At 51.2% G+C, this 12,201-nt stretch overlaps 5 protein-coding genes across 5 annotated transcripts; 2 read left to right on the forward strand and 3 right to left on the reverse strand.

The window, feature by feature from the left end:
* Window positions 1–106: 106 nt before the first annotated feature.
* BDV59DRAFT_177028 (uncharacterized protein) lies at window positions 107–494 on the reverse strand. The gene has a single exon (XM_073689543.1). It carries the CDS (start codon window positions 302–304, stop codon window positions 113–115), a length of 192 nt encoding a protein of 63 aa, XP_073548479.1. The 5' UTR covers window positions 305–494; the 3' UTR covers window positions 107–112.
* A 2,500-nt stretch (window positions 495–2,994) lies between these two features.
* BDV59DRAFT_201494 (putative choline kinase) lies at window positions 2,995–5,399 on the forward strand (the record flags this gene model as incomplete). The annotated part of the gene is made up of 4 exons (XM_073693814.1): window positions 2,995–3,953; window positions 4,005–4,524; window positions 4,571–4,714; window positions 4,761–5,399. 4 exons carry the CDS (start codon window positions 2,995–2,997, stop codon window positions 5,397–5,399), a joined length of 2,262 nt encoding a protein of 753 aa, XP_073548480.1.
* Window positions 5,400–5,628: 229 nt separating this feature from the next.
* On the reverse strand, window positions 5,629–6,684 carry BDV59DRAFT_201495 (putative 26S proteasome-associated ubiquitin C-terminal hydrolase; the record flags this gene model as incomplete). The annotated part of the gene is made up of 3 exons (XM_073693815.1): window positions 5,629–6,427; window positions 6,492–6,586; window positions 6,643–6,684. The coding sequence occupies 3 exons, from the start codon at window positions 6,682–6,684 to the stop codon at window positions 5,629–5,631; spliced, it is 936 nt and encodes a 311-aa protein (XP_073548481.1).
* A 643-nt stretch (window positions 6,685–7,327) lies between these two features.
* On the reverse strand, window positions 7,328–8,352 carry BDV59DRAFT_23271 (cupin domain-containing protein). The gene has a single exon (XM_073696012.1). The coding sequence runs from the start codon at window positions 8,077–8,079 to the stop codon at window positions 7,402–7,404; it is 678 nt and encodes a 225-aa protein (XP_073548482.1). The 5' UTR covers window positions 8,080–8,352; the 3' UTR covers window positions 7,328–7,401.
* Window positions 8,353–9,872, forward strand: BDV59DRAFT_23272 (alpha-hydroxy acid oxidase). The gene is made up of 3 exons (XM_073696013.1): window positions 8,353–8,706; window positions 8,771–9,654; window positions 9,706–9,872. Exons 1-3 carry the CDS (start codon window positions 8,625–8,627, stop codon window positions 9,856–9,858), a joined length of 1,119 nt encoding a protein of 372 aa, XP_073548483.1. The 5' UTR covers window positions 8,353–8,624; the 3' UTR covers window positions 9,859–9,872.
* The last annotated feature ends 2,329 nt before the right edge of the window (window positions 9,873–12,201 follow it).

A 12,201-nucleotide genomic window follows, 5' to 3' on the forward strand; every position in this document is an offset into this window, starting at 1 on the left:
TCCTCTGCTGACGGGCTAAACAGCCGTCCGAGGTTTATCCTCACTCGGATCTCACGCTAAAACACCGGAGCACACAAGTGCCTTGGGCGTATCATCTGACGGAATGACTTGATTAAACAACAAATAAACAACTTTTTCCGCAGCCATCTTCAGAGTAATGGAATCGGGCCCGCAATCGGAGCCCTTCTTGGTCTGCCAAGAAGCTTGTTGCCCTTCGTTCCTTTGATATACTACAGAGCCAAAGGATCCCCGATAAAGGAAGCGCCAGTCGACACAGCGCCGAGGCCAAGACACCCTGTCTCATCCAAGATAATGATTCTAAGTGACCCTTCTGAACAGTAATATAATTGGTAGATAGGCAGGTTAGCTTCCTGGTGTAGCATGTTAAACAGACACCCAGAATCACAGGAGTCGCTCCGGCGGAAATGCCAACGTCTCAAGAAGACCTTTCTTTATCATACATCTCTTATATAAAGTCTACTAGGATATGCCAGTATACCTGTTGCCCCGATGTCCCTTGCGTCCAGCCCAACATTAACATCTAGCATTCATGCCGATGCTGAACACCAAGGGTGATACACCATTCTAACCTGAGTTTAGCTGGCTTGGAACAAGCGGTCAGCCGAATGGCCAGGACCCTGGAGAACCCCCTTTTGCGCATAAGGGAATATTTTGCCAGCATCGGGCTGGGTCAATTCTCCCACAAATAATCGATTGAACAAGCTATTGCAATATTTACCTCGGAATTTGAGCAGCGATTATGCCTTATACTACTCTAGATTTTGACCGCTGAGGGTGAGCATCACACGTGACTGCCAGGCTGGCACCTGATGTACGTAGGTTTTGTACCGTTTCATCGCTGGTTATGATAGGGTCTCTCCTTGATTATTCTCCCGAAGAGACTCTTGAGCAAGCCCTTGCAGAGAATGATGACCACGATGAGTTGTTGGTAATATGATGGTATACAGATGGGGTGGGCATTAGATCTATTTTATCTATTTCGATGGCAAGTCGTCGATTATCATTCTAGGCGCAATAAGAACACTGTGCCTGATATCAGTGGAACTGGCGGGTATACGTTGGAACGATTTACGCCGGAAACGCAGATGATCAAGTCTTCAAGAAAACAAAGAAACGCCTCCTGCTAGCATATCATTTGACTAAACATGTGGTTATAGATTGTTGAGCATATAGAAAGCTCCTTGCCATTATAGCCCAGAAGACTAGCAGTGGTATCCCTAGCTGAAAGGCATGACGGCGCCAAAAGCTCGCCTCCCACTAAGCGACGTTCTTGGAAGGATATAAGGAACTATACTACAGAGCAACAAACGGTACTAAACCCATTTTGGAAACCCAAATTCCTCCAGTTCCGGCGAAAGTGTTACCTGGTAGTAAGAATGATCATGTCTAATTCAGGGAATGTGTCTTCCATACATTAGTAATGGAATAGTGGACATTGTGGGCTGTCCGACTGAGGAAGTGGTATATACTCCTCGATGTGAAGAACCGTGGAATGGTAATGACATAAATAAATCTGAATTCTCATGATTATGCGAGAATATATCATCAAGAACTATGACTAAGAATTCCTATCGTTCTATGTCCTGTAGCAGCAGTTCTACTGTAGGGATGCATGCATTCCTCAGGCATCAGTCATGCGTCGTCCCCTCTCGGACCTTCTTTTCCCCCTCTTTTCTCTCCCCCTTTCGGCCCCCTTCAACTTCTCTCCACCACTCCTTCTGTCACCCCGTTCACCCTTCTCCGGTTCTCCCCAGGTGATGAACAATGCCCTTGCGACTGGATCCGATAAACTATAGTCTTCTTTCCCCTGCGCGACCAACCACCTTGTACCAGCCCTTGGAGGACGGCAATTGCAAACAGTATGACTTCGGATTTTGGCCCGAGCGAAAACATGTCGTGTACCGTACTACTACCCCTACTGCGATCGCATCACAACAGGGATCTCTCCATGGTCGTCCAGATCGCGGCGATGGGGGAAAGACCGCGATGAAAACAGACGGATGAAGACGGACGGATCAAGACCGCCGCAGCCCACCCAGCTTATCTTCCCATGCGACTCCTTCGTATCAATTGGAACCTCCTATCAAGGGAATCGACTCTCTCCGAGGCCGCGGCTCTTATCAGATATCCTTCGGACTCACCAGGAGTGGACGGTTCGAGGCATACGACCGACATACATGATGCGTCGTCGAGTCTGGGGAATACGGGGACCCCGATGGACGGGACGATACTGAAGTGTTTGTTATCGATTCCAAGTTCTCGTGGGCGGAGTTGAGGTCACCTGAGCCTGAGGCACGCGGTTTTGATAAGCGGCTGCTTCTCCCTCTTTGCCACTCGTGACAGCTCATATCACCTTCCTCTTGCTCAGTCACCGTCTCCCTTCTCCTTCACCCACTCTTCCCTCAATCTTGGGTCTGTCGCTCAGTGGAGATTGATTGCTGTTCGGATTCCGACCGCCACCGTTACCCGCACCCCACTTGGTCGCCTTTTTTTTTTTACCCCCCTCCTCGTCCACAATCGATTTGAACGTGCTGCGCTGTCGACTCCAGTATTCTCCAGGGTCTGCCCTCGACAACCCCATCGCTAGTCGCTCAGGCCCAAGTTTCCTCCCGTGCGGACCCCTTTAGTCCCTTTCATAGACTGTCGGTGTGACCAGTTTCCTTCTCTGGCCGAGACTCCTCTTTAATCCCCGAGCGCAAGGAGATGCCCTCCTTCACCGATCAGACCGGTGATTCGGGTCCAGAATTCGAAGGTAGGCAACAGATTTAACTTTATTAATTTCTCCCCGTTCCTGGTCCCCTACCAGTATACAGTAGTAGCAGTTCCGAGGTTCTGCTTGCACTTGCTTGGATCAGATGATCTCATGCCCACTGCGACTTTCCCCATCCGATATGCCCCTCAACCGCAATCTCTCCCGTTGAGCCTTAGACCTGCTCCTATTCTCGCATTCTTCCAATCATCCCATGACTGTCGATGGCTTCTGACCACTCGAAAGTAGGTCTCGAACCAATCTCGGGCACCGGTTTGAATATCAGCTCGTTCCAGAAGATCCGACATGCCAACGGCAATGGCTCTGCGCCGGACGGCTTCGTGCCTAAACAGCACCGTGCCTCGATGAGCAAGAAACTCTCCGCGCGACCTCCGATCTATCCGCCTCCCTCCTTCAATAGCCAATCCTCCAGCGTCATCACCGAGCCGGTCACTCGGGTCGAGAAAGATAAAACCATGAATGGCGACGACGACTCGCAGAACCTCCTTTTCCACCAGGTATACCAGTGGCTGCAGCGTGAGAGATCGCGACAGAAGATGCGAAAGGGAGAAACCCACGAGCCAGCCGATGGGGCCGTGAGCGATGGGGATGATGATGATGACGTGGCCGTGGACAGTATGCCCTTGGAAGGCACGTCATCCGCCCCGGATAGTACGTTTGCGCTGGACAAGCTGGAGAAAATCCTTCTGCAGTATGCGGCTTCTCGAAGCCAAGCCAACGGGGCCCAATATCCTGTGCGACGTCCGACCACGCGCCGACGGACCCATGTGAAAGGACTGCGGCGAGGCTCCGCGTCGGAGTCGGATTGTGCCGATCTGGATGCGGCGCCTCCCAGCGTTGATGCGGCCCTGGATAACTCGAAGACTCTGGGCTATAGCACCGGTGATGTGGAAGACGAGGGAAGTGAGAATGGCTCCAACGCTAGGCGGGCCAAGGACAAGGAGGCATGGACGGTCTTCAAGAGTGAGATCCTGCGTCTAACCCATACTCTCGCCCTGAAGGGGTGGCGCAAGCTTCCAATGGAGCTGGCGAGCGATATTGAGGTGGTGCGGCTCAGCGGCGCTCTCACCAACGCTGTATATGTCGTTACACCGCCGCAAAACATACCCACCCCCAAGGCGGACGACGGGTCTTACACCCTCGTTCCCAGAAAGCCCCCATCGTAAGCGCTGAGTTTGTATTGTCTAGAAAGAAATTGCTAATTTGTGTCTAGGAAGCTTCTTCTACGCATTTATGGCCCTCAGGTAGACCATCTGATCGACCGAGAGTCTGAACTCCAGATCCTACGTCGCTTAGGACGGAAGAACATCGGACCCAGAGTGCTAGGAACTTTCAACAATGGTCGGTTCGAAGAGTACTTTGAAGCGCGCCCATTGACCCCAAAGGATCTACGCGACCCCGGAACGATGAAGCAGATCGCCAAACGCATGCGCGAGCTCCATGAAGGGATTGAGCTTCTTGGGGAAGAAAGGGAAGGAGGCCCTATGGTGTTCAAAAACTGGGATAAATGGGTCGACCGCTGTGAACAAGTCACCAACTGGCTCGACAAGGAACTCCAGTCCAAACACAACGAGACCAAGGCGGCTTCAGAATCGTGGCGGCGACGGGGCTTTGTGTGTGGGGTCACTTGGCCGACTTTCCGCAAGGCGGTTGAGAACTATCGCAAGTGGCTTGTGGCCGCCTACGGTGGGATGCAGGAGATCAAGCGGCAGCTCGTGTTTGCCCATAATGATGTAAGTCTCACGGGCCTACGTTTTCCCACCGCAACTGACTGGATAGACCCAATATGGCAACCTTCTGCGCATGGAACCTAGCTCGCAATCCCCTCTCCTTCGCCCGGAGAATGAACACAAACAGTTGGTGGTGATTGATTTTGAGTACGCATCGGCAAACACCCCTGGGCATGAGTTTGCCAACCATTTTGTAAGTTCATTTCTCTCGCGGCCCGTATGGCTACTAACACGCTCAGACCGAATGGTGCTACAATTACCATGACGAGGAAACCTCCTGGGCGTGCAATAACAGAAGATTCCCGACCCCTGCGGAGCAACGGCAGTTCATCAGCGCCTATCTCACCCACCGACCCAATTTAGGAGGACAATATTCCCCCTCGATTACACCCCTCATGCACGGCCTCTCTGCAAACATGACTTCAGTCACTCCCCTGGACCTCAATGCTGGTCCTGACGCCGATCTACAGAAGCCCATCGAGTTGGAAAAGTCTTACGAGGACAAGCTCGAGGCGGACGTTTCTTCGTTGATGAGACAGGCCCGACTCTGGCGGGTGCTCAACTCGGCGCAGTGGGTGGCCTGGGGAATCGTGCAGGCCAAAGTGCCCGGCATGGAGGAGGGAATCGCAGCCGCTGCTGCAGACCAGGAGACCCACGACTCGAACGGGAACGCCACAGACGCTCACGAGGACCATTCAACCGGAGTCCCGGCAGCCGATGTGGACGTTGAGGAATCGGACGAGTTCGACTACCTTGCCTACGCGCAAGACCGGGCGATGTTCTTCTGGGCGGATCTGTTGGCGCTGAACCTCATCCGTGAGGACGAGCTGCCATCATCCATGGTGGAGCACATCAAGTCCCGCATCATCGAATACTAGCTACGGAGTGCGACTCCCGAATATGTTTTGTTTCATGGCGGCATTTCAACACCATGTCCGCCGTGGTTCACGTGTCCATAGTTACGATTGACGATGTACATAGCACCCGGGAGAGCTACGACGGCGTTAGCGTTAGCATTAACAGCGTTACTTAATCTCTAAGTGACTTGGTCTCATGCATGAAATAGCAACCCCCCTGGGGCTCTGAGTAAACCACACCACCATCACCTCACCCCCTCATCAATTTCTTCTGCGTCTCCTGCTGCGCCTTTTCCACCCACGTGTCGAACGAGCCCTCCCGCTCCTTCATGCCGGCAACCCCCTTCATCATCTCCCCGATGAAGCCGACAAAATTCGACCGCCGCAGCGTATTCTCCCACGCCCACGCGCGGCGCTTCCTCTCCTCGCGTTCCAGCAGCTCCACATCACCCATCTCGCGCGCACGCACCCGCAGGTCCCGCACGACAGCCATCAGGTTAAACCTCGTCTCGCCCTCGGGGTAGCGCGCAATACGCCGCTGCAACACACCAATGACCTTCTCGGGGAAGGAGTCGGCGTCGCAGGGGCCGTGGCTGATGGGGTGGGGTTGGAGGCCGTCGAGCTCGTAGAGGGTGCCGCCGACAGGGGTGTAGGCGATGAAGTGATAGACGTCCGGGTCGTCGTCGCGGGCGGGGCGGGAGGTCTCATCGACGAAGGGGCTGGCGCGGGCGAAGGCGTTGTGGGCGGTGCGGACGGTCTCGGAGTTGGACAGGGCCTCGCCGCGCAACTCGGCGGGGAAGCCCGTCGTGAAGTCCTTGAAGGAGCGCAGCTCGTCGCCGATGTCGATTGGCGGCGCGTGGCTGGCGCCGCTGTCTTGGTTCAGGATCACCGAGAGGATGGCCTGCGTGCCGCAGGCGTTCTGGATCGTCTGGGCCGCGAAGAAGAGATCGCTGCCCGCGTTGGTGTCGTACGTGCCGTCCTGCGGCGCGGTGCTTGACGGCGCCGGATCGCGGATGTATTTGAAGAGGAAGATGACCCCGTAGACCGGGCTGCGTGGGTTGGGTCCGTTAGTGGCTGGGGGTTGGAGTGGGTGTGATGAGGGACGGACGGTACCTTAACGAGCGGATGGTGTCTGCGTCGAGCGAGATGAGCTCCTCGAATTGAATGTCCTTCACACCGAGGTTTTCGATCAGAGAGGTGAAGACGCCCTGGTGGTGGTTTCGTTAGATGTGTGACGTCTTGTTCTGGCTCTTGCGGAACTCACCTCGTCCGATTCGATCGTGCTCCAGCCGCCTCCGTCGGCCATGTTGGCTGTATCTGGGGTATTAAAGGGAGGAGGAGGGCAACGGGATATGTAGTGGGGATGTATGGGAATGATGTGAAGGAGAGAAGAATAATACACTGGACGAGAGCTGCAGCTATCGGAGACTGCCAGATCGGGAGTTCTGTTTGCCGGTGATGCAAACATTGGATTATGTAAGGGGTTATCAACTGATCACGTGGCGATAACACGTATAGTTCATCGTGATAGATGCATGTGCACAATTTATCCTGCATAGAATTGTTGTTGTCGTTTCTTCAATCCTGGTGTACATTTTGCAATGCATTACTCCGGAACATTCTGTCTTATAAAGTCGGCTACGCTGGAAATGTACCACCAGTCATCATTCTGGGCTCCAAATTCATCTGAAACAGCACAATCTGCTTTTCTACTCAATATGGTTGATTTAGGTCATAATATAATTTATTAAAGAAAAGTTTCTATAGCAACGTCCATCCGAACGGATGTAGTAATTACATAGTACTATCTTCTGAAGCACCATTGCCTTTAATCTACATTTATAACTAGCATACTTCTTGCTCCATACGTAAGATTTAATACACTTTTCCGAAGTTGTCGATAAAGAAGAAAGGGACGAATGTATTAAAACATATAACGCTTTCTAAATCCTTAGCGTCGGCGCCTTATCAGCCCCTGTCACCAGAAGAGGGATATGAATTCAAACAATCGCTGTCGAGCAACTTAGAGAGATACATTTCGGCCATTCCAATACACGTTGATCCCACCCTCGGCTCCCAGAACTGGGTCCAGCTCCGGATTTGGAACGCTCCATACAGTTTCATATCGTCCAACGTGCGCTCCGCCTTCCGCCCATCCCCAACTCATCCCCCGAGGATATGCCCCCATCATAGAAAACCCAGACACTTTCAACTCTCCGACGGTCTTCCTGGGGTTATCGGACTCGATCTGATGTGCTCCCCCACCGGTAAGACATTGGGCGTCTGGATCTGGCGCCGTAGGGTGGAATGACTTATGCGTCACGCCGGCAGGGATGACAAAAATGTCGCCAACATTGACTTCGACGAAAAGACCGCCGTCCTCATAATCTTCGCCGGCGCTCCCGTAGGTATGCCTTTGAGGGTCGTTGCTCAAGTCTGCGGTGCCCCATCGGATTGTGCCCGGGGCAGACAGCACCACCATCACTTCGTGGGTGGCAGGGTGATAGTGTGACCGCTGATGGTGACCGTATGTAGTCACCCACTGCGGGTCCCAGCCATTCTTCTTGAAGGTATCATAAACGATAGTGGCATCGACCTTTCCATCGCGGACAAAGCAGTTCTTGTACAGTAGAAGGGGCTTTGGGGAGTTCGGAATCAGCTTTGTGGGCTTGATGTCATATGCGATTATTTCGGACGGCATCCTGACGAGAACAAAGCATAGGGCGCTAACAGAGAATATAGAGATCAAGCTGGGCTCAAGTATCTAGTGTATGTCTTATATATTTGGTCCTTATTCCCCGCAAAACACTGGATCAGTGCCTATCAGCCGCTATCTCTGCAATTCCGAGACGTGCGGGGTCCAATACTCATACTCGGCTGAGGGGCCGATGGCGGGTACTGAGCCGATACGGGCAAGTGTTTCCTAGGGACAATGTTCCCTCAGATACAACGGAGCACCTTGAAGGTACCTGCGGAGTGATGCATTGTTGGAAGGCCTGTCTGTTGCGCATGGAGACTTGGGGCGGGTTGCTAAATCGAAGCACAATGGCTTGCTATGACAAACCCAGGCTCCACTATGCCCTCCCAAATTACTAAAACCTGGCATCCTAGCGATGTAGGAGCCGCAATGAGGGGTGATTCTAATAAGCGCCCTAGTGCCCAACTGCATTAACTCCAACCCCTCGCCCTTCAACGGACTGAATAGAAGAGACTACACGTCAAGCATCCCGTCAGCAACCCGACAACATGACAAGCCAATCGAACGTCATGCTCTGCATAAATGACATTAAAGAAGCAGCTGCAAGCAAACTCCCCACCTCTGCTAGAGGTAGGGAACCGAGCACCGATCATGCGAAATCCTGTCCTGTCCTCGTACTGATATCACCCCGTAGAGTTCTACAATTCCGGCTCAACAGACCAAGTCACCGTCGCCGAGAACACAACTGCATATGCCAAATACCGGCTCCGGCCCCGAGTGCTAGTAGACGTCTCCCAGGCGGACCCTAGCACCACCGTCCTAGGCCAAAAGATCAGCTTTCCGCTCTGTGTCTCCCCGGCCGGTCTTCAGGCCATGGCCCATCCCGCCGGCGAGCTCGCCACCAGCCGCGCTTGCGCCAAACACCAGGTGCATATGGGCGTGTCGACCTTTGCCAATTATACAGTCGAAGAGATCCGGGCCGCGGGCCTGGAGCTCGGTCCAATGCAACACACGATGCAGATCTATACGATGCAGGATCGGGCAAAACAGGAGCGCATCATCAAGCGGGCCGAGGCAGCTGGGTGCGCTGCAATCTTCCTGACGGCAGATAGTCCTATTCTTGGGGTTCGGTACAGCGAACATCGCAACGACTTCCGGTCCCCGGAGGGGTTGGGTTTCCCGATGCTGGAGAAGACCTCTGAGATGATCCGCAGTGAGCGACACGAGGATGGGTTCACGGCGTTCAACTCCAGCTCGCATTCCTGGGCGCGGGAGATACCGTGGCTGCGCAGCGTAACGAACATGCCGATCTGGATCAAGGGGGTACTGACGGCAGAAGACGTGCAGCTCGCGGTGGAATATGGCTGCGACGGTGTGGTTGTGAGCAACCATGGCGGCCGGCAGCTAGATGAGACCCCGGCGACGATTGATGCTCTTCCTGAGTGTGTCCGAGCCGCGAATGGCAAGATTCGTATCCATATCGATGGTGGCATTCGTAGTGGGACAGATATATTCAAGGCGCTGGCGCTAGGCGCGGAATGCTGCTGGATTGGGAGACCTATGATATGGGGTCTTGCGGTGAGTCTCCTTTGTTCGGTTGTATCCTGCATGTGGCTGATTTAATATTAGTATGACGGAGAGGCCGGGGCCAATAAAGTCCTCGACATTCTCTATACCGAGTTTAAACGGTGCATGCAGTTGACGGGATGCCGAACAATTGATGATATCACTCCGGCCTCCTTAGGCGTTGTCAGAAAGGATGGACCGCTGGCTCGGCTGTAGTGACCTTTAAGCAGGGTATGGTTTCTCTCATATCTTCCGGAAAGCTAGGCAACTGGCCGATTCCAACCTGCCATCATCCATAGAAAGAAGACAGTACTGCATTTCTAGACTAGATCATGTTATCCTGCCTACTCATGCACCTTGATACCAGCCATGCCAATGTGATAACCCAGTTGGATGTATCCATAGGTCTTGATACCCGAACTACTTTCCAACAGCTGATGGAACCCAATGCGGCTGACAAACGAGTCACTTCCTGTAAAAGCTGAGGAGACCGGATGAAGATTAGACATCTCCTTAAACTAGGATAGGAAGCCAATAATGGAAATGTTGTCTCCGATTTCAGAGTTGATACTCTCGAGAAGCAAGATCTTCATAGCCTACCACGACGTAATGTGGCAATCTATCACTTTTGAAAACTACTTGACATGACACTTTATGGAGGCCACGAACGAATATGCATCGTTATTGCTGCACTGGTCGTGACCAATAGGAAGGTCAATAGATATACCGGAACAGTCTCCCCCCCTAAATGTAGATTCGTCATTAGTAGTTTCAACTTGGCCAATAATTAGAAACATACACGTAAGCTTTGCAGGCGAACCCAGATTTCACGTTGGTAGATCTAACCGGCGTTAGGTTAAATTTTCATTGATCGGAGGCCGGTATAAAGTACATACCCATCCGGATATTCGTTTAGTGCATAGCATTCCCCTTCTGGAATAGGGATACCTCTTCCTTTGCAGTCTTTGCCTGTGAATTTGGTACCCTGTTACGTTACATTAGACGTCTCTATGATAAAAGGAGGGTTCCGACAAAGAGAATCTTACAATATCAACAGCGAGAGCTACTGGGAGGATGAATATCCAAGCAGATCTGAGTTGCATCTTGTCTCCTTGACTCAGGTAATTGTATGTCAGTGTTCTTTTCTGGCTCGCTTAGGTTACCTGAGGGCAAGGTGCCTTATATAGCATGAAATTTCTTAATGTTTTATGTGATCTACAAAACCTATGTGGGACCATAGGGGTAATCCTGACAGAACAGATCATACTCATGTACATTCATAACTGCTTCTCCTAGATTCCAAAAAGTAGCTGTGAGCTACCGGTGCCCTATCTCGTCTGGACATCTAGTTGGATATTTCCCTCCGTTTGTATGTATAGAGAATTTAAATTTGAAATTAATAATGTCTAGAATGGGCTCTTTTACACAACCGAGGCAATAAAAAGCTTAGTACTGTCTTAGTATACAACTCTTGAATGTGCGAAGTCATATTATATATGCCAATGGAAGTGAATTTGGAAATCACCAACGTTCCTCGGCATGTATTGCATTCCAGCATAACGTCCGGAGGAGCTGAAAAGGAAAGCATTTTATAGCTCGAACAACCTGTTAACATGCCAGCTGATGCCACCTTGAATATTAAGGAAAAATCAAGTCGCTTAGTAAATCATGTTGCACAACATTCTCCGAAGCACCCACTAAGAGGTTTGTCCTACCTTCCCTATCTCGACCTCTAGCTATATTTATATTATTGTTGCTTGGGATTCTTGGTATGTATGAAGAGATGGAGTATGTTGTACAACAACCTTCAAACCCCGGGCAGAGAGGAATTACAATCTCCCACCAGGAACATTGTCCTACTTCGCCGACCCCTGCTTGTTATCATCCCTTGCTGGTATCAAGTACGTAAGCTTGTTATATTCAGAGGGATAACGCAGATCATCGAGCGAACTGGCATGATAATCTGCTGTATGTACTCTACCAAACGATTTGATAAGCGGAAATCATCTATTCTTCCAGACTCTGTATCTCGAAAACAAAAAAGATCAAGAGTACGAAGGTGTCCACTGTTATATATGTGTTTACTTTTTGTGAAGCGCTAAGCAGGACAGATGTTAAATAGGATGAAGGATCGTTTTGAGAAGGTCGAGATAAACCTTAGCATGACCACAGGTCTTGGACGATTCCTACTGCCCTACCCTCCACCAATCGGGATGCACATAGTTATTTAATCTACAATACAAGGTATCTCAAATCGATGTGCCGAGATACATGAGTGGGTAATGCTGGCTGGCATACGTCATGTGAGAAGGGCTTCGACGAGTGGACAGTTAAATTAAGGAGGGTTTTATCAAGAAATAACAACAAGTACAAAATCCGAAACACCACATATTTCACCACAGAGAAGTAGAAATATCATTCATATTAAATAATCGCAGGATCGATAAGAGCTCGGGCTAATCAAAGGGATACTACGTAGTATCACCCGCATGTTAAAGAACACGATACATTAATTGCAAGAGTGAGAAATTAGAATGATTGCGAGTGTATAAGGTAGTT

This window comes from Aspergillus ambiguus (assembly GCF_047715705.1).
Source record: "Aspergillus ambiguus strain CBS 117.58 unplaced genomic scaffold BDV59scaffold_13, whole genome shotgun sequence".
Taxonomy (NCBI): domain Eukaryota; kingdom Fungi; phylum Ascomycota; class Eurotiomycetes; order Eurotiales; family Aspergillaceae; genus Aspergillus; species Aspergillus ambiguus.